At 42.4% G+C, this 22,943-nt stretch overlaps 1 protein-coding gene across 3 annotated transcripts in view; it reads right to left on the bottom strand.

Annotated features, from left to right (window-relative positions):
* The window catches only part of akap6 (A kinase (PRKA) anchor protein 6), a 589,551-nt gene that overhangs the window by 455,579 nt on the left and 111,029 nt on the right, over positions 1-22,943 (bottom strand). For all 3 annotated transcript variants that reach the window (XM_070879057.1, XM_070879059.1, XM_070879058.1), the window contains 2 exons: positions 18,182-18,328; positions 11,911-12,224 (listed from right to left, as the gene is read on the bottom strand). In XM_070879057.1, the coding sequence (XP_070735158.1) occupies positions 11,911-12,222 (312 nt within the window). In that variant the 5' untranslated portion in view covers positions 12,223-12,224; positions 18,182-18,328. The remainder of the gene's footprint in view (positions 1-11,910; positions 12,225-18,181; positions 18,329-22,943) is intronic.

Below are 22,943 nucleotides of genomic sequence, written 5' to 3'. Positions count from 1 at the left end.
GAATACAGATCTGATTAGTAGAGAGGCTCTTCCAATATTCTTGGACTGGATACGAGATAAAGGTTGTTGTCAAGGAGGTGAACCCTTTCTCACCTGTAATCTCCGTGCTCTCTCTCTATATCATATAATGTTTGTTGTCTTTCTATATTTTATTGCTGTTACTATTAGTCATTATTTTCATTGTGAGAAAAATGATTCTGAATTTCCTTCTAAGCTCAAACATGCTGCCCCAGATGCTCATCTTTACATCCCCACAGTGTTGAAATCAAGAATCATCTCACTGTTCCCTACTTGAACTTATTCTTCTCCAGGAATTCCTCCCTTAATCTTTCCTTCGTCCTACATCCTTCTGGCTTTTGATGCCCAAGCTTGATGTCGATCCAATTACTACTTCCTGCTTTACATGGTCTTCTCTTCTACTCTGTTCAACCTTGGTGGTGTCCTGCACAATGAGCCTTGGCCATTCATCTTGGTTCTCAATAAGAAAAAGCTAGTTGTTTTTATAAATGTGTTATTACATAACATCAGAGAATTGTGAACCTGTGGAATTCTGTACCACAGAAAGTTGTTGAGGCCAGCTCGTTAGATATATTCAAAAGGGAGTTAGATATGGCCCTTACGGCTAAAGGGATCAAGGGGCATGGCGAGAAAGCAGGAATGGGGTACTGAAGTTGCATGATCAGCCATGATCATATTGAATGGTGGTGCAGGCTCCAAGGGCCGAATGGCCTACTCCTGCACCTACTTTCTATATTTCTATCCTATCATGAGCTTGTGCTAACCCTCAGCTGATTACTAATACAAAATACCCTGCTGTTGGGATGAGTATGTTGCTAAGTAATACACTGACCTGCTGTTGATATTTCACAATGTTTTTTTAACCAAGTATTTTACCACATTATAAACAAGATTTATCATCAAGAACTTCTCTAATAACATCTAGGACAGTAAATGGTTGTTTGAGTTTATTTTTTGAGATTTTTTATTATCTTGGTCGTACACTCCCCTTCCTCAGTTATGTATTAGTGTACCTGGACTGCCTTCTCATTGTGAGATGCTCCACATTCATGAAAGAATGAAGAATTGTAGGGAAGTCAATCAGGGATGCTGCGCAGCATCTAGTGAACAATTAAGCAAGAATAAGCTATCTAAGTGGAACACGAACAGAAATTGCTGGAAACACACAGCAGGTCAGGCAGCATCTGTGGGACAAGGGGAAAAAAGGTAACCTTTCAGGTAAAACACTTTGGCAGAACGCTGATGAAAGGTTATATCTGAGATGTTAACTTTTTTTCTCCTTTCTCCACAGATGCTGCCTGGCCTGCTGAGTGATTCCAGTATTATTTGATTTTGATTTAGATTTCCAGCCTCTGCAGTATTTTATTTTACAGCCGAAGTGGAGGCTGTCTGTCCACACTGTCAGCTGGGAATTAATGACACAATCGGTCTGAAAAGGGAGGGTAAAATAAGGGGCGAGACTGTTTTTTTGTTAAAAAACAAAATTGATATAGACATGACAAAAACAAACTTTATTCAAATTTAGAAAAAGGAAAAAAATACTGAAAGTTGGCAATTTATTCAGTGCAGCTTGGTTTGAGCACCGCAGGCTACAGCACTTGTCACTCCCAATTTCATACTAAGCTTTTTCTCTTCAGAAGAAGCTTCTGTGTAAGAAGCCACATGAGAAAGAAAGATCAAGTGCAGTAAGTCTACTGAATATGGCACCTACAAACGAACCAAATAATTCAGCAGAATAGCTCGTCTGACAAAGGTGTGTAAAATGGACTGTATTCCCGGAAATAGTTCCCCCAGGACATCATCCAGGTATTTGACAGTTAATGGAGCTATTATTTAGCATTTTTCACAAAGCTGGGACTATCATTGTGAACAACTTGCGACAAATGAACATTAAGTCACTTTCATTCATTCTTTTTATTGAAATGTCTTTCTGCGTTGTGTTCTGTTGTAAGTCATTAATGTAAATATTCTCTGGGTGCTGTTTCATCTTTGATGTGTGAAATTTCTGCCGAATTTTCAAAGCAGTCTTTATACAAAAAAAAACAGATGGTGAAACAAAATAGGTTGGTAACATAACAATAAATTAATCATTAAACTGAAACACTTTGCTTGCTTATGAAACAATTTTTTTCACTTCCACAGCGATGTCTTACATTTTGAATATTTAATACGGTCAGCTGTTGAGAGGTCATTTCATTTTCGTCTATTGGAAAGGTCAGTCCAGTTAAAATGATGGCCTTGGATGTTTTCAGTTAATGCGTTCATTCGTGTGCCACCTCATTATCATTAGGATAAATGCTGTGATATTGAAGCCATTGGGCTGAAAATTGCCCACCGTCCGAAAAGATTTTCTCTGCCGCAACCCATGTGACAGAGATGCCGTCGATATTCAGCACTTTGAGGTTTTTCGGTCGAGGCGGCTGTTGTTGTGGCTGTGGGCGGAAGTGACCTTGTAACGGGTTGGTCATCAGTGCCGCTCTGACATGTAACAACCTCTCTCCCTTTTAGTTAAAGGGGAGGACCGCTGTGAGCTCTACATATTTTTCAGTTAGATCCACTGGGCCACCAGGGAGAGTTTCGGCCGAGCTAGCAGCCTGGCCCCAAGAAGGGGTGCCAGGCTGCCTGTTGGTGGCCCGGCCGAACTTGGGGGCATAGTTGTCGGGTTGACCTGGCAGTCAGTGCCACCTCCCCTTTAAGGACGGCCGTGTCACCGACCAACAAGTGCGCTAACAGAAAAAGCTCTCGGGGGCACCGATCAACGGCGCCGCCACTCCCGTGGGGCAATTCCGCAAAAGGAATATTTCCCGCGGGGCAACTACGGGAAGGAGTCGCCGCCGGTCAGTAAGAGGTCAGCTTGTGCACACCGTGGCGGGAAAACAGGTGGAGCGGCCCTCTACACCGCTCAGACTCCGAGGAAGGACAATGTTTAAAATGGCGGCCCCTCCGCAGAAACTCGGCAGCCATTCCGCACCAACCCGTGGCTGCCAGACTGGCCAGAGGTCAATTTTGGCTCTCATGGTTATTTTGTAAAAATAACAGTATTTATTTAACTTTTTTTTCCGTTTTGAAGCATTTATTTTCTCAAATCAAAAAAATTACCGGGGGGGCAGAAACAGAGTCAGTGATAATGAGGAACATTCTTCAGAGTCAATAAAAGGATCAAAAATGTTTTCCTTATAAAGGATAATGTTTAAAAATTAAATGCTCTAAAGTGACAAAGCTGCCTTCCAATCCATCTGAGCATTATGCAACACCATGTTTAATTCTGTACTCCAATTGGATATTGCTGTTGTGCTTTAAAACTGTAGTCTCCTTTCACCACCTTACACTGGCTGCATTTTACAGTGACTTAGCCACATCTTAGCCTCTTCATGATATCAACCAGAATTATTCTGAAACCTTTGATTGACACAGAATAGTTGTTGAGCGTATACAAGAGTGACTTAGTAAAGAATCTACAAAGGAAAATAATTATCAAAGCAACATGTTTCAACCATATATTTCACAGGAACAATTTGAGATCCTGGATGAATATTTTTCACTTTCCTTAGAGCCACAATATCAAGCAATCCCAAGTCTCGTAAACTGATGTTAGCAGGGTTCTCACTACACTGCTCATCCATGCGTCCTCAGCAGAGCACCAGAATAACATTCAGACACTCTGTACCAGAGTGTTTGAAAATAAAGTCAAATGAGCACTACCTCAGTAAAGCTTTCTATAATGTCAAATAGGAAAGGTATTGAAACTGTCCAAATCTTAATTATAGCTTCAATAAATCTGCTTTCGCTGGAATCAAATCTGTGTCCCAGAAGTCATTGTTCCATCCTACGTATCTTGCCTCCACAACATGCAGTCCCCCTCCCACTCCTTATACCTTCCAAATGCTTGTTGCAAGGGCGCATTAATGCCCTGGTTAGGGCTCAGAGAGGGACAAAAAGCGGCTTATAGGACATATAAGTGCCAATTCTGAATTTCAGGTGGGGAGCTGCGCTCACAGGAAAGTTATGGCAGATAAACATGGGCTGCATGCCCACTTTCTGCTCGAAACATAGGAGCACAATCCTGTGGAGCTCTAAGTTATATTTAGGTGCGTCATCATGAAGTAATATGGCTTGTTCGACATCCGTTCTGGTTGAGCTGCTATTTTCCCACTTAAACATTGGGAAGACCAAAGCCATTATCTCCAGCCCCTGCCACAAACTCTATGCCTTCGCCACTGATTCCATTCCCCTTCTTGGCCACTGTCTCAGGCTGAACGAGACTGTTCGCAATGGTGGCTATATCCTATTTAACCCGGAGCTGAGCTTCCAACCCTATTTCCCTCCATCACAAAGACTATCTACATCCACCTCCATCACATTGTCTGTGTCCACCCTTGCCTCAGTCCATCTGCACCTGAAACCCTCATCGATGCCTTTGTTACCTCGTAGACTCCACTATTCTAATGCTCTCCTGGCCGGCCTCACATCTTCCACCTTCCATAAACTTAAGCTCATCCAAAGATCTGATGTCCATATCCTAACCTGCACCGTCCCCTTCACCCATCACCTTGCTGATCTACATTGCCTGTCCATCAACGCCTCCAATTAAAATTCTCATTCTTGTCTTTAAATCCCTCCATGGCCTCGCCCCTCCCTATCTCTGTAACCTCCTCCAGTCCCATAACTGTCCATGAACTCTACGTACCTACAACTCTGGCCTCCTAGGTATCACCCACTCCCTTCGCCCCATTGGTGGCCGTGCCTTCAGCCGTCTAAGCCTTAAGTTCTGGAATTATCTCCCTAAACCTCTCTACCTCTCCTTCTTTAAGGTCCTCCTTAAAACTTTCCTCTTTGACCAAGCTTTCAATCACCTCTCATAATATCCTGCAAATCCCCTGGGAGGACAGACGCACAAACATTAGCATCCTCGTCGAGGCCAACATCCCCAGCATTGAAACACTGACCACACTTGATCAGTTCCGCTGGACAGGCCACATTGTTCGCATGCCAGACACGAGACTCCCAAAGCAAGTGCTCCACTCGTAACTCGTCCATGGCAAATGAGCCAAAGGTGGGCAGAGGAAACGTTACAAGGATACCCTCAAAGCCTCCCTGATAAAGTGCGACATCCCCACCGACACCTGGGAGTCCCTGGCCATAGACCGCCCTAAGTGGAGGAAGTGCATTCGGGAGGGTGCTGAGCTCCTCCAGTATCGTCGCCGAGAGCATGCAGAAATCAAGCGCAGGCAGCAGAAGGAGTGTGCGGCAAACCAGGCTCCCTGCCCAACCTTTCCCTCAACGACTATTTGTCCCACCTGTGACAGAAACTGTGGTTCTCGTATTGGACTGTACAGCCACTTAAGAACTCATGCTAAGATTGGAAGCAAGTCTTCCTCGATCCCGAGGCACTGCCTATGATGATAATATCTCCTTCTTTAGCTCAGTGTCAACTTTTGTCTGATTATGCTCCTGTGAAGCGCCTTGGGACATTTTCCTACTATAAACTTGTTATAATATGAACTGGTAGTTGTAGTCATCCTTGCATTATGTTGACTATTCAGGGGCTGACATTTTTAGTTCTTATTTTTCCTTCTAAACTACTTTGACACAACTGTTTCATATGTTTGGGTTTGGGTGGTTGAAAGTCTAGAAGGCAAAGCATTGATTAAACTAGTCAATAAATCTCATAGAGCGTTTCCACATAGCTAAATGTTGCAATAGCTAATCCCATTAAAGGATTAAAACATGGATGAGTGGATGTAAGAAAGGAAAGCAGTGTGTGGGGCAGCATAATTTCTTGAGCTAAAATGTGAGACCTGTTGCAAAGGTGACCGTGACCATGATAAGCAATGGAGGGGAAGCTGTAATACCTGCAGCAGTACGGATGCACAGAATTACAGAGAATATATGGATGCACAGAATTACTTAATTTTGTAAGTGACATGTTATTTCTTTATACAACTACAACATGTTGATTGCACAAATGTATTTATTGATGTGACTGCAGCACATCAATGGTATATATTTATTTAGGTATTCGGTGCAACTTCTTATTTTATCTGCAAGCAATACCATGTAAGCTCCACCAGTCATTCACTGAACTTATCAAAAGATATTTAAGGGAGAGCAGTATAAGAAAGTAGTTTAAATGTAAGCTCCCATTACCCTTTCCCAATATCATACTTTAATTCCCAAGATCAAAAGGATACTCCCACTGTATCAGTGTAACATTCACATTTGTATTTCCACATCAGGGGGGATGGGATCAGGAGCTAAGGCGCCTGTGTTTCTAGTGGGAATTGAACAGCATGATTTCAGACTTGCCACGGTTTAATTGGATGAAGTTCTGCCTCATCCATGAATGGATGCGGGACAATCAGCTGGACAGAACAGCACCAACTGGCATACTTATGGAAACCGATCCTGTGCTTATAGTGTCAACAAGAGGCAGCATTAGGGTTGACAAATCTGGCTGGATATATTCCTGGAGATTTCATCATATGTCTTCCCATCAGCAACCACTCCACCCGGGTCAAACACGCTTTTTCCTATCTCCCAATATTTTTATTACTAATAAACAAAAGTGTTCAATGAAAATGAAAAAAAGCGCATTATTTTTAATGGCAATTAAATTTTTCTCCTAGGTTGCTCGCAGTAGTGTCCAGGACAACCGAGGGACTGCCTATAATGATGGAGGGTTGACAAACCTATGTAGCATGTAGATAAAGAATAGGGGGGGCCAAAGATGGAACCTTGGTGCACACCAGTGATGACTGTACAGGCACAGGAGGAGAAGCCATTGCAACAGATGTGCTGGCTATATCGGGAAAGTTAGGTATGGAACCATGGCAGGGGCAGGATGGACTAGTCAATTGCGCTGCAGGGCAGTCGAGGAGAATGAAATCAGGAAGTGATTATGGGGAAAATTAACATTAATAATAATTAAATTGCTAGATTGCTAGTACTTAATTGGTTGTAAGGCACCTTAGATGTCTGGTGTTTCAGAAAGACGCTATATAAATGCAAGTCTTTCTTTTCTTTTTCGATACTTTAATTACAGTGCTACTGTTTTGCTGATGGAATAACGCAAGAGGATTAAACACTATGATTAGTCTGACATGATAATGAACACATCACATCCCTAATAATATAAAAATAGGCTGCTCCATCTTTGTGAATGTTTCTATCATTTTCCCCCGCCTAGTCTAAGTAAGTTACAATATCTGATATTGCAGTTATTAGTCACTTAGGAGACAGAAAAAGGCAGATTGGTAAAGGAAGCAATAGTTCACTAATCATTGAAATCAGCAGAAAATAACCCCTTTTCAACTGCGGTAAAGGTTCACTTGAGGACATACCTCAATCACTTCAGTCTATAATTTGGGGAGAAAATTGCAACCAATTTAAATAGATTTAAAATATGGCTCACTGGCACATTTAGATGTCCATGTATAGTCTGAAGTGGCATTATGTGAGAAAATTGTATTGCTACATGATCATGTACTCTGTTGTCCAGAGAGAAGTAGATTGATGACTCACAGCCTGTGTCATCAGATCACTGACCTCTGGTGTAATTATCTATACATCATTCTGGCATAGTTCCCTAAAAACATACATTTTTAAAAGGACCTGGGAAAATTATGGAAATATTCTTCGTGCTTCCTAAAGCTTGTATTTTGCTTACAATTAAGGTGGCATTTTCTTTGAAACAAGTGTTGGAAGGCAGTTACTAATAATTCATATGTACAAGAATCACCATTCTCATCACTCTCTACCTCCCCATTAAACCACATATATTCTTGTTCCATTTTGCTGTAATTTACCAGCAGCATGAATCCAGACGTGCTGTTTCATGTAACAATTTGCAGGAATTAAGGACTAGACTTTCTGTCCTTTAATTCCTATGGGAGAAAATCTGGTTAATATCTGTTAACTAAGAATGGCATAGTCCTCCGAAGTGGCTACAGCCTCAATTCTTAACCAGAAAACTATGCAAATGAGTTCAGCACTACATGCCACTCAAGCATACTTCAATGAAGGAGTTTTGACAGATCTCAGTACATGGATTGACACACAACAGCTTAACATCCTACCAGGGTGAGGAGCAAACGGAGATTGTACAGCTTGCTATTTCTTAAGCCACATCTGTCAGTTGTGATCAAGATGTCTATGGTACAGATCAGTCCATTCTAGTGCACGTCACTGAGTGGGTTATAAGGAAAGATAAAACCTGGAGGCTTAAACAGCTCAGTTATATTTTTAAACAAATATTCTTATTTCTTGTCTTACAGATATAATATATCTTATGCACCTTTTTAATGCATGTTTTTACCTCAAGTATCTCTGTTCTGCTACAACAACCTGGGCTCACTATAGTATAACTACAGATTTGTGAGCATTACTCTCCAATGGTTGTATGTATACAATTATGGGGCTAGATTTGCAGCCGGTACGGGCACAAGCGAGGTGCGCATGTGCCTGTAGGGGTCCTGCATGTTCCGAGTTTAGGCATGCACTGCGCCGAAACCTAGAACTTACGATCTGTCAAGAATCCTCTTGACAGATCGCAGATCGTACGAATGTAACCGAAATGGCATTCGTTGGCGGAGAGTTGGGCTATTTGCCAAACCTCTGCCCAGCGAATGTAGTTAAATTCTTATGCCTGATAAAACTTTTATCAGTGTAAAAGATTTAAAGGACTTAAAAATAAATTTTTGTCAATAATTTAAATAGTTAAAAACCTGTGAAATAAAGTAAGTTTATTTTTTGACCCTTTAAAATATGTTTAAAAAAATAAAATTTTTGTTTTAAATAATTAATTAAATTCCATTTTGCATAATTTTAAATACATGATTTAAAAAAATATATATTTTAAGTGTTTGTGTATTTTTTGGAGTATTCCCTTTCATACTTGTGGTGATTCTGTATATACGGAACTTACTACAAGTATGAATGGGAATACCCCTACTTTGATTGGTTGGGCCGACCCACGTGATTCCGTGGACGCTTGTGAAACACCTAAGCTCCGGGATATGTGGGCCTCTATGCAGGCCTTCGCGTAGAGGCCCGGAGCGCGAGTCTCCGAACTTCCTGGACCACCAGGTAAATACGTAAATTTTTTGCTGGTCGGAGGCATCCGCCCGCGGGAAGCCTCTGTCCACAATTTCTGCACTAATAATTCTATTTAAGGCGAAAGAAAGTCTAAGAGAGTACTTTTTTTCTAGTTCATTCCAAGTGGAACCCCAGAGCAAATGCTGGGATCTCGCTACTACTGATCTGCCAAAGTTAATGTGGTCAGGGGCAATGTTCCCTATAAGCTGCACAGCCACACAGCCCAGGACTGGTTTTTCAATGTAAAGTTTTGAACCTAAACTGTGAATGGGCCGCCCCCCCAAAATAAATAAGAGAAAACATTGGTCAAGGGGAGGTCCGTTAATTTGAATGGGAACAGCAGAGACTTTCACCAATAGGTGCGCATGTGGGATGTCTCCTCATCGAAGAAGCCCCAAATTGTGGCAGTACAGTTATCATTTTGAGGGTGGGGTTGGGGGTGGGGGGGGGGGGGGCGGGGGAGGTGAGAATGTCAGATTGAAATGTTTTAAAAACTTATCATTTGTCTTTGGAGGTTCAGACCACGATTCCAGCCTGTTCCAAAATGGGTTTTGCAAGTCTATACTGTACACACAATGGATCTAGTTAAAACTGCCCTGTATAATTGAAAAATCACACTGGTTATCATTCATCATGGCCTAAGAACTGAGTGTGATTGTGCATCAGGCAACTGTTGATTTTCCCGTAAGCATTCCCTTTCCGAATGGAAAATTGTCAGCTCACTCCTCACCACCAGCTCCAGGTTTGCACTGTAGTCTCATGTATGGTTCCTACAGAGTTTTGTTTGCAGGTTGAACTTCACAAGCATCCAGCTAGGGGGCCAGCTACCAGCGGAATTATTTCAGGACAAGTATACAGCACTTTGTCGTAAGGGAAAAAATGGAAGGCCCAATCCCAACTACATCTCTGGCCAGTTAATTATATGGTGACATTGATAGCACCTCATAAAGATGACCATCAAGAAGCATGATAGTTCCCAGCGCCAATGCGGGGTTAATGAATAGAGGAGATTAAAAAGAACCTGCAGCAGTCCCCTATCATTCCAAACAGCATTGTCATTTTTAACACCAGGGGGCATATAATACTTGTGAATTGCTTATTTCATTTACATAAAGAGACAATTGTGTCTTTGAACAAGATTAAACTGTTTAGTATTGATGCTCATTTGATGAGCAGAATTGACTTGATTTACTGTGAAGATTTTTATGTTCAGTGCATATGTACTAAATATTCATATCTCCCCTTATATTTGCCATTGCATTTGTTCTATCTGTTTTCTATCATTAATTGTATGAAATATTGTTGAGTTTGTCTGAGAACTTTTACAACAACTAGGTGATATTAATGGATGAACACTTATTTAATTTTCATTGTAATAATCCTGAGGAACTGGGCTTTGCTCAAAAAGTAAATCCACAGAAACATCAATTCTTTCATCAAAGTGCAATTCTATTTGTGCAGTGGAATGAATTTTCAATCGAGACGCTGGTGGGAGCGTATTTTAATACCTGAATGTGTATTATGTTAAATGTTCTCCAATTGTCAAAACCTACTGCTTCCTATATATTCTAGTATTTGCAACTAATGCACAACATTGAGAAAGTACCACTTTGGGTGAGTATTTACTATCAAAGATTTTAGTGCCTCTTTAGCCAAGGTTATTTTGGAACAGAATATCCTAAAATGCATATTCCTGGTCAGTTGGATGCTCTGGGTAAAGATAAACGGCAGGAGTTTCCTCAGGTGTACCTCAGCTAGTCTTGGCCAGGGCAGCATGGGTTTAAAAGGTCAAGGTCATTCAGCTTGATTGCTATCAAGTGACCTCTGTTGGAAAACATGCCTGTGTGGACTTTAGGTGACAACAGGACTAGGCTCAAGTGTGATGCACTTCATGATGAAATAGCTGCGGATGTCAACTTATCTTGACTCAGACATGAAGAATCATCATAGGCAGTCTCTGTGACTATAGCACCCGATATCTGTATCTCAGGAAGTGTCATTGCCATCAGGAGAAAATGTTGACAAAAAATGTCTTTCACGGGCATCAACAGGTCATGGAAATTAGCTGTTAAACCAATGGACAGATTTTACTGCAGCAGATATTTGTTCTTATGTGTGTGAAATAAACACTCGGAGGTTGATTCCCTTTGCTCTAGATGCAATGAAATTACAACCCTGTTATTTTTTTTTCAATTTCAGTACAGCTAGGGTACAGAGGAAATTTCTCCCCCTCCCCCCGATACTGTGAAATTTTATGCAATGTTTCTTCACAATTTTTTTTTGCTGTTAAAGTAGATTCTGAAATACCCATTGGGTGGAAAGGACAGGGAGCCAGCACAGGTGTGATGGGCGAAACGGCCTCCTGTGCTGTAAAATTCTAGGAATCTAGGTGTAAATGGGTTACAAGAACACATTTTGAAACGTATAAATTTCTGTAAATCAGACCACTGCTGATTACAGTTCTTTGACAACAGCAACAATATGCATTTAATTAGCATCTTTAACATAAAAAAATGTGTCCCAAGTGCTGCTTTTGAAAAACAGCACTGCAGCACTATTAGCTGATCTGATTGCGAATCCCATCTTCTGTCAGTACCCACACACCTGTAGTGTTACATTATCCTAAACTCTATCCCATTACAGAAATTGCAATTCAAACAAGAATTTATTTGCTCCAACTATTCTAATGCTAGTTAGGGGTTTACATTTAATGATACAGTACCAGTTGACTTTTAGTTCATGTATTAATTCATGTCAAGGTTCGGTACTGTTGGAAAAATATCCTCCCCGCATTCTTACCTTTAGCTGAACCAGGTGCACATCTACATGTCTATTCTCAGTATCTTGCTGTACTGAGTAAGTGAGGTCTCGAACTCGCTCTGATGTCATACGTAGCCATGTTTCTATTTCCGGCAGGTGAAGGACTACTTTCCAGTCTGCTCCAGTATGAAGTGGAGGGGGCTTCTCATAGCGCTGGATGGCATCAAGTTCCTTCATCCTTCCCTCATCCTCTGGCTCTTCTAGAGGGGTCATGTTTGTGATCATGGGAGATGCATCAGTTGCCATGGTATCCAGCTCTTGGCTCCTCACTGGGGATAGTATGATGCTCATGCCTGTTTGGGTTAAAGCCACACAGAATCATTTTGAGTGCAGCTGAAGATAAATACACACAACACCAAAGAAAATACATCTGTCTGCTAGTAAAGTTGAATCAAAATCTAAATCGATTTGATCTGAATGTTAGTTTATTTAGTTCAATTCCTTTCAGTTTTGAGATAGCATTTCAATGTTTATATGAGCAATATTTAATGATACAGAGCAGAATCTGATTAATGGAAGATGCACATGAGCTGTTTTGCAAGACTACTTGCAGCAACAGCCCTCTTAGAAGGAAAGATGAAGAACAATTTAAATGAAAAGCTTCCATTTTAGGAATTCATGCATATCTCTGTACTCCTTCATGTGAAAACATGACGTGCAAATTCAGTGGGATTGACCCCTTTGAACATGCGTGGGCCCCTGCTCAAATTACTTTAAAGAAACAGAATACAAAGCCCCAAGACTGTTATTATCCTTTATTAGGTTCCCAAGACAATATAATATACAGTACTTAAGAGATTACAAAATAAACAATCACTATTCTATTTTGCTGATTAAATCTTTTTTAATATCTTATTTTCTCTGTTTTATTATTCACCATGTTGTCCTGTTTTTTTAATTTGTTCGCAGGGTACAGGCAATGCTGGCAAGGCCACATTCGTTGCCAAACCTAGTTGCCCTGAGAAGATGGTGGTGGACCTTTTCCTTGAAGCACTACTGTCATTATGGTGATGGTGCAAGACAATGAACTCCAGAATATTTGCCCAGTGACAATGAAGGGATGATGTCCAAGTCACACTTGGAACTTAATGCTGCTCCTTTTTCTGTTTGCAAATCCAAAGTAAAAAATAATTCTATAGAAATGCATATATGTTAAAGTTTCATAATAAAAACATGACATTAAAGGTAAACTGACACTGTTCATTTCATGTTATTCATTCTTCATTTTGCTTTATTTTGATATAAACAGCAATGGAAAAGTTACACTGATTTAAGTGTTTTCCACTGTTCATTGAGAGATGGTATTAAACGATATAAACGTTGAACCTTTTGTCTTTGTTGGTCACATAGGTGTATATCATGGAACTTATAAAGTTTATTTCCATATTCCCAATAATTTACATATGTCTCAATTGCTGATACTAACAGATCTGGATATTCTGACTTAGGATTTATTCAACAATAAAAAACAGCCTTTCCTAAATCTCTAGACCCACAAAATTCAAACAGGACAAACCAGCAAATGAAAAATATAAGCATCACCAGCACTGAATTGCATGGGCTCAAAGGTCATTAAAGGTGGCAATGCAAGTTAATAAGGGCCATAAAAAAGCAAACCGAATACTTGGTTTTGTGTCCAGACAAGCCATACAAAAGCAAGGAGCTAATGTTGAACATGTGTAAGACCTTAGTTAGGCGTTGGAGTACTGTGTACCGTTTTGAGTACCCCATTATAGGAAGTATCTAAAAGCAATGAAAAAGGAGCAGTAAAGACTCACCAGGATGTTGCCGGGGATGAGGAGTTACAGTTATGAAGAAACACTTGACAATCATCCCTTCATTGTCATGGGCAAATATTCTGGAGTTCATTGTCTTACACCATCACCATAATGACAATAGTGGTTCAAGGGAAAGGTCCACCAAGTATTCCGTTTGCTTTTTTATGGCCCTTATTAACTTGCGCTGCCACCTTTAATGACCTTTGAGCCCATGCAATTCAGTGCTGGTGATTCTTAGATTTTTCATTTGCTGGTTTGTCCTGTTTGAATTTTGTGGGTCTGGAGTTTTAGAAAAGGCTGTTTTTTATTGCTGAATAAATCCTAAGTCAGAATATCCAGATCTGTTAGTATCAGCAATTGAGACATATTTTTGTTAGACCTAATAGAAGTCTTCAAAACTATGAAGGGTTATGATGGAATAAATAGTGATAAGTTGTTTCCACTCGTCGGCAAGATAGCAATAATATACCAATTACAAAACTAATTAAAGAGGAGCCTCGAGCTAATTACTTTACACAGAGAATGATAAGAATATGGCATTCTCTGCAACAAAACCATTGTTGAAGCAGGGTCCATGATTCTTTTAAAAGGGAATGAATAGGAGAGTGGATTACATTATGGTGGAGAAAAGCACCAATATAGACTTAATGGACCAAATGGCCTGTTTCTGTGCAGTAAGAATTTTGTATGTTTCAATGAGATCACCTCCCATTCTTCTAAACTCTAGAGAATATTGGCCTAGTCTGCTCAATCTCACCTCATAGGACAATCCCCCCATCCCAGGAATCAGTCTGGTGAACCTTGGTTGCACTCTCTCTATGGCAAGTATATCCTTCCTTAGGTAAGGAGACCAAAACTGTACACAATACTCCAAGTGCGGTCTCAACAGGGCCCTATATAATTGCAATAAGATGTCTTTACTCTTATATGCAAATCCTCTTGTAATGAAGGCCAACATACCATTTGCTTTCTTAATTGCTTGCTCTACCTGCATTTTAACTTTCAGTGAGTCGTGTACAAGGTCAAACAAGCTCCTCTGAACACCAACATTTCCCAATCTCTCACCATTTAAATAATACTCTGCTTTTCTATTTTTCCGACCAAAGTGGATAACTTCACATTTCTCCACATTGACCCTGAAATCCCGGTTTCTTCTTCCCGCGGGCGTTCGACTAAAAATAGAAGAAAAGATGCGCATTTATCGTTTGGTCGAACGCTCGCCAGAGATCCCGGACTCGAGGCCTCCTCTTCTTACGTAACGGAGCGCGTTCACATAGGGACGTCCGTAGGAGTCACGTGGGCCTGGACACCCAATCACGGTAAAGTATTTTCTCATTCATAGTAATAGGAGCTTCGTAAGTCCGAAACTCCTATTACTATGAATGAGAAACACCCCCAAACACCCAAACACTACATAAAACATTCAAAAAAACACCTCACATAAATACATTATAGAAATTAAAGTTGATAGAAATGTTTTTGAAAAAAAAATATCTGCCGATTTTTAAAAAAAGTTTTAATTACGATTTAAAATAAAATTATCTGATTAGGCAGGGTTTTTAAACATAAGTATGTATTTTTAAATTTTATTTTAATATGTTTTTCATATGTTTTTAAACTCTTACGCTGGTAACAGTAGGCTATGCGCCTGCTTTTACCAGGTGCAAGAGTTTTAAGGACATTCTCAGGACAAGAGATGGGCAAATAGCCCAATCTCTGCCGCGGGAATGTCCTTCTCCCCAAGCTGCGGCCATCTGTCGAGCCAGAAACTTGACAGATCGGAAAAGCCGGTTTTCAGTGCATGTGCATTGCATGCCAAAAACTGGCTTTTCCAATGCCTTCCTGGGTCCGTACACACTCCGTACGGACCCGGGGAGACCGGAATATCAAGGCCATTATATTCCATTTGCCATGTTCTTGCCCACTCAATTAGCCTGTCTATATCACCTTGAAGCCCCTTTGCATTTTCCTCACAACTTACATTTCCACCTAGCTTTGTATCATCAGCAAGCTTGGATATATCACATTTGGACCCCTCATCCAAATCATTGCAGTACCTGACTAGTTACAACCTGCCAACCTGAAAATGACCCGTTTATACCTACTCTCTGTCCATTTTCTGTCCGTTAACCAATCCTCAATCCATGCTAGTATATTACCCCCAATCCCATGAGCCCTAATTTTGTTTAATAACCTCTTGTGTGGCACCTTATTTATCAAATGCCTTCTGAAAATCCAAATGCACCACATCCACTGGATCCCCCCTATCTATTCTACTAGTTGCAATCTCAAAAAATTCTAACAGATTTGTCAAACATGATTTCCCTTTCATAAATCCGTGTTGACTCTGCCCAATCCTATTATTATTTTCTAAGTGCCCTGTTACCACCTATATCTAATAATAGATTTTAGCATTTTCCCTACAACTGATGTCAGGCTAACCGGTCTGTAGTTCCCTGTTTTCTCTCTTCCTCCTTTCTTAAATGTTGGGGTTACATTAGCTACTTTCCAATCTGCGGGACCCGTTCTAGAATCTATGGAATTTTGGAAGATGACAACCAATGCATTCACTTTCTCTATAGCCACCTCTTTCAAAACCCTAGAATGTAGGTCATCAAGTCCAGGGGATTTATTGGCTTTCAGTAGCATTAATTTCTTTCAGTTCCTCATTCTCGCTAGATCCTTGGTTCTCCACTATTTCCAGGAGGATTTTTGTGTCTTCTTCCGTGAAGATGGACACAAAGTATTTATTTAATTTTTCTGCCATTTCCTTATTACCCATCATAATTTCTCCTGTCTCAGCTTGTAAGGGACCCATATTTACTTTCGCTAATCTTTTCCTTTTTACATACATATAGAAGCTTTTATCGTCTGTTTTTATTTCTCTCGCTAGTTTACACTCATTCTATTTTTCCTTTCTTTATCAATTTCTTGGTTCTCCTTTGCTGAATTCTAAAATCCTCCCAATCCTCAGGATTACTGCTCTTTTTGGCAACATTACAAGCCTCTTCCTTTGATCTAATGCTATCTTTAACTTCTCTTGTTAGCCATGGTTGGACCACTTTTTCTGTGGGGTTTTTGTGCCTTAAAGGAATGTATGTTTGTTGTAAATTATGTATTAATTCTTTAAATGCTAGCATTTGCTTGTCTACCATCATACCTTCTAATGGCGTTTCCCAGTCTACCTTAACCAACTTGCCCCTCATACCTATGTACGTTGCTTTGTTTAGATTTAAGACCCTAGATTTCGGATTTAACTAAATCACTTTCAAACTCAATATAAAATTCTATCATATTATGTTCACTCTTCTCTAAAGGCCTCTTTACTGCACTTTGGCAGAAAAAAATCAAAGAGCAAGATTGCAAAGTGCCGCAGTACAGCGGGACCTGGGGGTACTTGTGCATGAAACACAAAAGGATAGTATGCAGGTACAGCAAGTGATCAGGAAGGCCAATGGTATCTTCACCTTTATTGCAATGGGGATGGGGTATAAAAGCAGGGAAGTCTTGCTACAGCTATACAGGATATTGGTGAGGCCACACCTGGAATATTGCGTGTAGTTTTGGTTTCCATATTTACGAAAGGACATACTTGCTTTGGAGGCAGTTCAGAGAAGGTTCACTAGGTTGATTCCGGGAATAAGGGGGTTGACTTATGAGGAAAGATTGAGTAGGTTGGGCCTCTACTCATTGGAGTTCAGAAGAATGAGAGGTGATCTTATCGAAACGTATAGGATTATGAGGTGGCTTGACAAGGTGGATACAGAGAGGATGTTTCCACTGATGGGGGAGACTAGAACTAGAGGGCATGATCTTACAATAATGAGCCGCCCATTTAAAACAGAGATGAGGAGGAATTTCTTCTCTCAGAGGGTTGTAAATCTGTGGAATTTGCTGACTCGGAGAGCTGTGGAAGCTGGGACATTGAATAAATTTAAGACAGAAAGAGAGAGTTTCTTGAGCGATAAAGGGATAAGGAGTTATGGGGAGCGGGCAGGGAAGTGGAACTGAGTCCATGATCAGATCAGCCATGATCTTAATGAATGGCGGAGCAGGCTCGAGGGGCCGTATGGCCTACTCCTGTTCCTATTTCTTATGTTATTAATTAACCCTTTCTCATTGCACAATACTAAATCTAAAATAGCCTGTTCCTTAGTTGGTTCCTCAACATACTGATCTAGAAAACCATCTTGTATACATTCCATGAATTCGTCCTCGACACAATTACTGCATATTTGGTTTGACAGTCATTATGGGTTCCCTTTGGAAATTATTTTTCAATTTATCATTAATGGAGATCAGTGATTTGCACATGAAGGGGAGATTGATGCACGACATAAACCTTATAACTTCTTCTACTCTGTCCATTCATACCCAATGTAAAATCTTTACTTGCTGATTTATTCGCTCAGTCTTGCTCTTTTTAATGCATTTCTTACCACTTGGCTTCAACCTATGTCTCAGAAACTCACCTGTGGGTTTTCACTGGTACCAGTGCTCAGTATTAACCAGGATCCAATTTTGCTGGCCCACTACCTGCAATTTTTCAGCTTATTCCTGGAGATCTTTTCTTCTCTGCAGAGATTGCCAGGTTGGTCTTGATGCCTTTCTGTCTGCAACTGAAAAAAGAATAAACAACATCACACTAAAAGTTCTGATGTGAGAATGAGTTTAGTGTACCGCTCTCCATTTTACACAGTCTCAGAGGCCACAGCTCATTGACGGTCACTTTCTGAACTGGAAATTTACAAGCATCTTCCAATCTGCAGAGTTCCTAAATAAAACAGTAATTAAGTTGAGTTCAATGGAAAGTAAAAGCGTGCGAGGTGCAAAACGGTTGGCCAATCTGATCCGGTCAATTTCCAGCCTGGTGGATCTGCTTAAAATTACAATCTGCTTAAAATCCGCTAGAAATTCGGTTTTCAGCGAAAACTGTAATTTTTCACCAAAATTACTGTTTTCGTTTCGCTACCACTGGTAGGCCGGATATTCAATCTTTAATTTGTGCAGCAGTAAAAATTGGCATTGCACGAGGATTCGTGGCACAAACTGCGAATTTCGGCAATTTTAGTCCAAGGCCGATAGCGCTGCAAGTTGGGCTTTGGGAGGGGAAAAACATTTTAAAAATTGGGAAAAAAAATTACAAAACATTTACAAGACACTTATCTATCAAATCGCTGAAAAATAATTAAAAAATAAAAACTTTAACTTACCTTTGCTGCAGGTCTTCGTAAGTGGAAAGTGCCGTTGCACAAAGGTGCCCGAAGTTCCCCCCGACCGTTTTCTCGCCAAATATGGTGAAATATTGCCAAAAACCCAGTCGCAAAGTCGGCGAATTTCTACAATTGTGACGCAGTGTTGCATTCTTTTCATTATGAAGCTGCAATTTATCCAACTTATCCAGAGCAACATCATTGGAGATCTGCTTGTATATTGTTTTTAAATATATATCAGACACAAGGGGATAATTTCAAGACAGTGCTTTCATCAACAGGTTTTATTGATAGTTATAAATTGTTTGGACTTCCCTTTCTGTTATCAAAAATTGTTGATGAGGTTATTTCCTTCTAATCACCCTAAGGCAACCATTAGTCTACCATTTTTTTCTGAATCATATTATTGCCTTTCAAATATAGAATATTTCAAACTTTTTGAATCAGTCAAGTCCACTAATCCATTCTGAGGGGTTAGTTCTTCAAAGCTTATCAATTGAAACAAGTTTTGGGGCAAATTCAAATTGAATTTTCAATGTGGAAAGATTCATTGGTAATGATGAATAATCATTCTTACCTTAAAAACCTTAAGGATGAAGGGAATGCAAAACTAAATGTCGAACATATTATGTAAATCAAGAGAATTCATATTTGGAGTTCAATACCATTACAAACTAAGGTGCACGGGTAATGAGGGGATGACATGGGTGTGTGATTAGTGACTGGTTAAAAGGAAAGAAGGGCGGAGTCACCAAGTAAGCTGGGTTGCAATGGGGAGACAGGGGCGAGTATTGAATTACAGATGCAACGCCGAGAATCCAGAGTTCCGGAATCTGGAATGTTCCAGACTCCGGACCGATCGGTGGCAGGGTCGTCCGGAATCCGTAAAATGATCCGGGATCCGGACCCGACGACCTGCCAATCTCGGGGCCTCGTAAATGCCTGACCTCAGGCCTCACCTCGCCGCCGCTCACCTCGCTCAGCTCGCCTCACCGCCACTGCCCTTACCTCGACGCCTCCTTGCCGGCCCACCCGACGACCTCCTTGGCGGGGCCCGCTCGAACACCTCCTCAGCAGGACATCCTTAGCGATCTGGCCCGCCCATCAACATCCTCGTCGGGGCCGGCCCGACAACCTCCTTGGCGGGGCACTCTCGAACACCTCCTCAGCGATCCGGCCCGCCTGACAATCTGCTTGGCAGAATCCACCCAACAATCTCCTCGGTGGGGCCTGCCCAACAACATCCTCCTCGGCGGGCCCCGCCCAACAACATCCTCCTCGGTGGGGCCTGCCCAACAACATCCTCCTCGGCGGGCCCCACCCGACAACATCCTCCTCGGCGGGGCCCGCCCAACAACATCCTCCTCGGCGGGGCCCGCCCAACAACATCCTCCTCGGCGGGGCCCGCCCAACAACATCCTCCTCGGCGGGGCCCGCCCAACAACATCCTCCTCGGCGGGGCCTGCCCAACAACATCCTCCTCGGCGGGGCCTGCCCAACAACATCCTCCTCGGCGGGCCCCGCCCGACAACATCCTCCTCGGCGGGGCCTGCCCGACAACAACATCCTTGGCGGCCCCGCCTGACAACATCCTCCTCGACAGGGCCCACCCGACAACAACCTCCTCGGCGGGGCCTGCCCGACAACATCCTCCTCGGCAGGGCCCGCCCGACAACATCCTCCTCGGCGGCCCCGCCTGACAACATCCTCCTCGGCGGGGCCCACCCGACAACATCCTCCTCGGCAGGGCCCGCCCGACAACATCCTCCTCGGCAGGGCCCACCCGACAACAACCTCCTCGGCGGGGCCCGCCCGACAACATCCTCCTCAGCAGGGCCCACCCGACAACAACCTCCTCGGCGGGGCCTGCCCGACAACAACCTCCTTGGCGGGGCCTGCCCGACAACAACCTCCTTGGCGGGGCCCGCCCAAAGACATCCTCCTCGGCGGTCCCAGACAGCCCGAACAGCTCCTTGGCAGGAATTCCTTCTTTCTGACGTTCTGAAATCCGGAAATACCCAAACCTGAGCTCGAGTATTTCCGGATTCATGACATCAGAAAGCAAATCGAAAGTCCAGAAAATCCCGGAATCCGGAACGGCCTTGGTCCCGAGGGTTCCGGACTTTAGGCGCTGCACCTGTAAAATGTTCTGTAGGTGGAAATGGGGAGGGAGGGGTGAGTATTTAATTAAAATGGCCCATAGGTCTGTGTTGTGAATGATCTTGGCTCTGGTGCACATAACTGATTTGGAATTGCGGTCCCAATGCATGGTAGTTGCTGATGACATCTGGCTAGGAAGTAATTTGGACTCAGTGAGGCTTCCTTAGCCTTTAAAAAAAACTCAACAAGCTGTGCACCTGGGATTCTGTGGTAAATGAAATTTATGGACAAATACAAGGCTCTGCATATTTGAAGTAAAAATAGAAGGTATGTATAATGCATTTGTGGGATTGAGTTTGCCGAGGGAGAAGTTGAAAGAGATCTGGCCTGTTGACTCACCACTCACGGGCAGAAATTCGTGTTCACCAGTTGTCATGTATCTCACACTACTGTACATAACTGTATCTTACCATGCTATACATGACTGTAACTAGATATGATCTGTAACCACAAGCATACCTTACCACCAGGGGTGCACTTGCAGTCACACCGAAAGAAAAACAGGCACCAAGGCAAACAACTGAACCACAACTAAGACGCTCCACACGAGAGTGTAGACCACCTGAGAGACTGAATCTATAAAGACATAAGACCTTGGGGGAGGGTGATGTCATGTATCTCACACTACTGTACATAACTGTATCTTACCATGCTATACATGACTGTAACTAGATATGATCTGTAACCACAAGCATACCTTACCACCAGGGGTGCACTTGCAGGAGACACTGCATACCTGTTCCACACAGGTATATAAAGGCAGGTCTCAGGCAAGTGTGGCATTCGAGAGCTGTGTAATAAAGGTGCAGGTCCTGAGTGACCTTGACTTCAGCATGTGCCTTGTGTAAGTCTGTTCTGCAGGGTCAGGACTTTACAGTGGCGACGAGTTACGGGATCACAGAATCCACAGAATGGCTACCAACGGCTCAGATGAAAAATACAATGCTGGAGATAATTGGGAGGACTTTATAGAAAGGCTCCAGCAAAGCTTTGCAACCAAAGACTGGTTGGGCGACGATAAGGCAGACAAGAGAAGAGCCCAGCTCTTGACCATCTGTGGCTCGAAAACATATGCCTTAATGAAGGACCTGCTCACACCCGAGAAACCAGCAAGCAAGTCATTTGAAGAGTTGAGCACACTGGTGAGAGACCACCTGACGCCAGCGAGCAGCCTATACATGGCCAGACACAGGTTCGACAACTACAGACACTGTGTGGGTCAGAGCATACCGACTTTGTGGCGGAACTTCAGAGGCTGGCTAGTTTATGTGAGTTCTCCGATGAACTAAGGAGAGAAGTACTGAGGGACTTTTTTATTGAAGGAATAGGCCACGCAGGCATATTCCGAAAGCTCATAGAGACCAAGAACTTGACCCTAGAGGCAGCAGCACTGGTCGCACAGACATTCTTGGCAGAAGAAGAAGAAACGAGGTTCATCTATACTGCGGGTACGACAACTAACGAAACATCGGAACAAGGAGTTCACAGCGTGAAACAAGCCGCTACCCCCACACACAGACAAAGGCAGGAGAGCAGGCTTTCAACTGCAGGCAGTGGCGCCAGAAGCCATCAAGGGCCACATGAACGGTCGTTCACACCTCATCAACCCACAATGCGAGCAATCAACTACAGATTGAGAGAAGCTCAAGGGAGATCAGCCAGATGCAGCTCATCCTTCGGAAACAATGGAAACGGTCTGTGCAGGAGATGTGGGGGAAGGCACTCACCAAGGGGGTGTCGATTTCAGCATGCCGTTTGCAGAAACTGCAACTATACAGGGCATCTGGCCCGCATGTGCAGAAAAACAGCAGCTCGGCTGGTATACGAATCGGAAGGATCAGAAAGCGGACCAGAAGACGGT

This window comes from Pristiophorus japonicus, chromosome 4 (assembly GCF_044704955.1).
Source record: "Pristiophorus japonicus isolate sPriJap1 chromosome 4, sPriJap1.hap1, whole genome shotgun sequence".
In the NCBI taxonomy this organism is placed as follows: Eukaryota; Metazoa; Chordata; class Chondrichthyes; family Pristiophoridae; genus Pristiophorus; species Pristiophorus japonicus.
The sequence above is the reverse complement of the archived record's forward strand: the minus strand, read 5'-3'. Positions and strand labels throughout refer to the sequence as shown.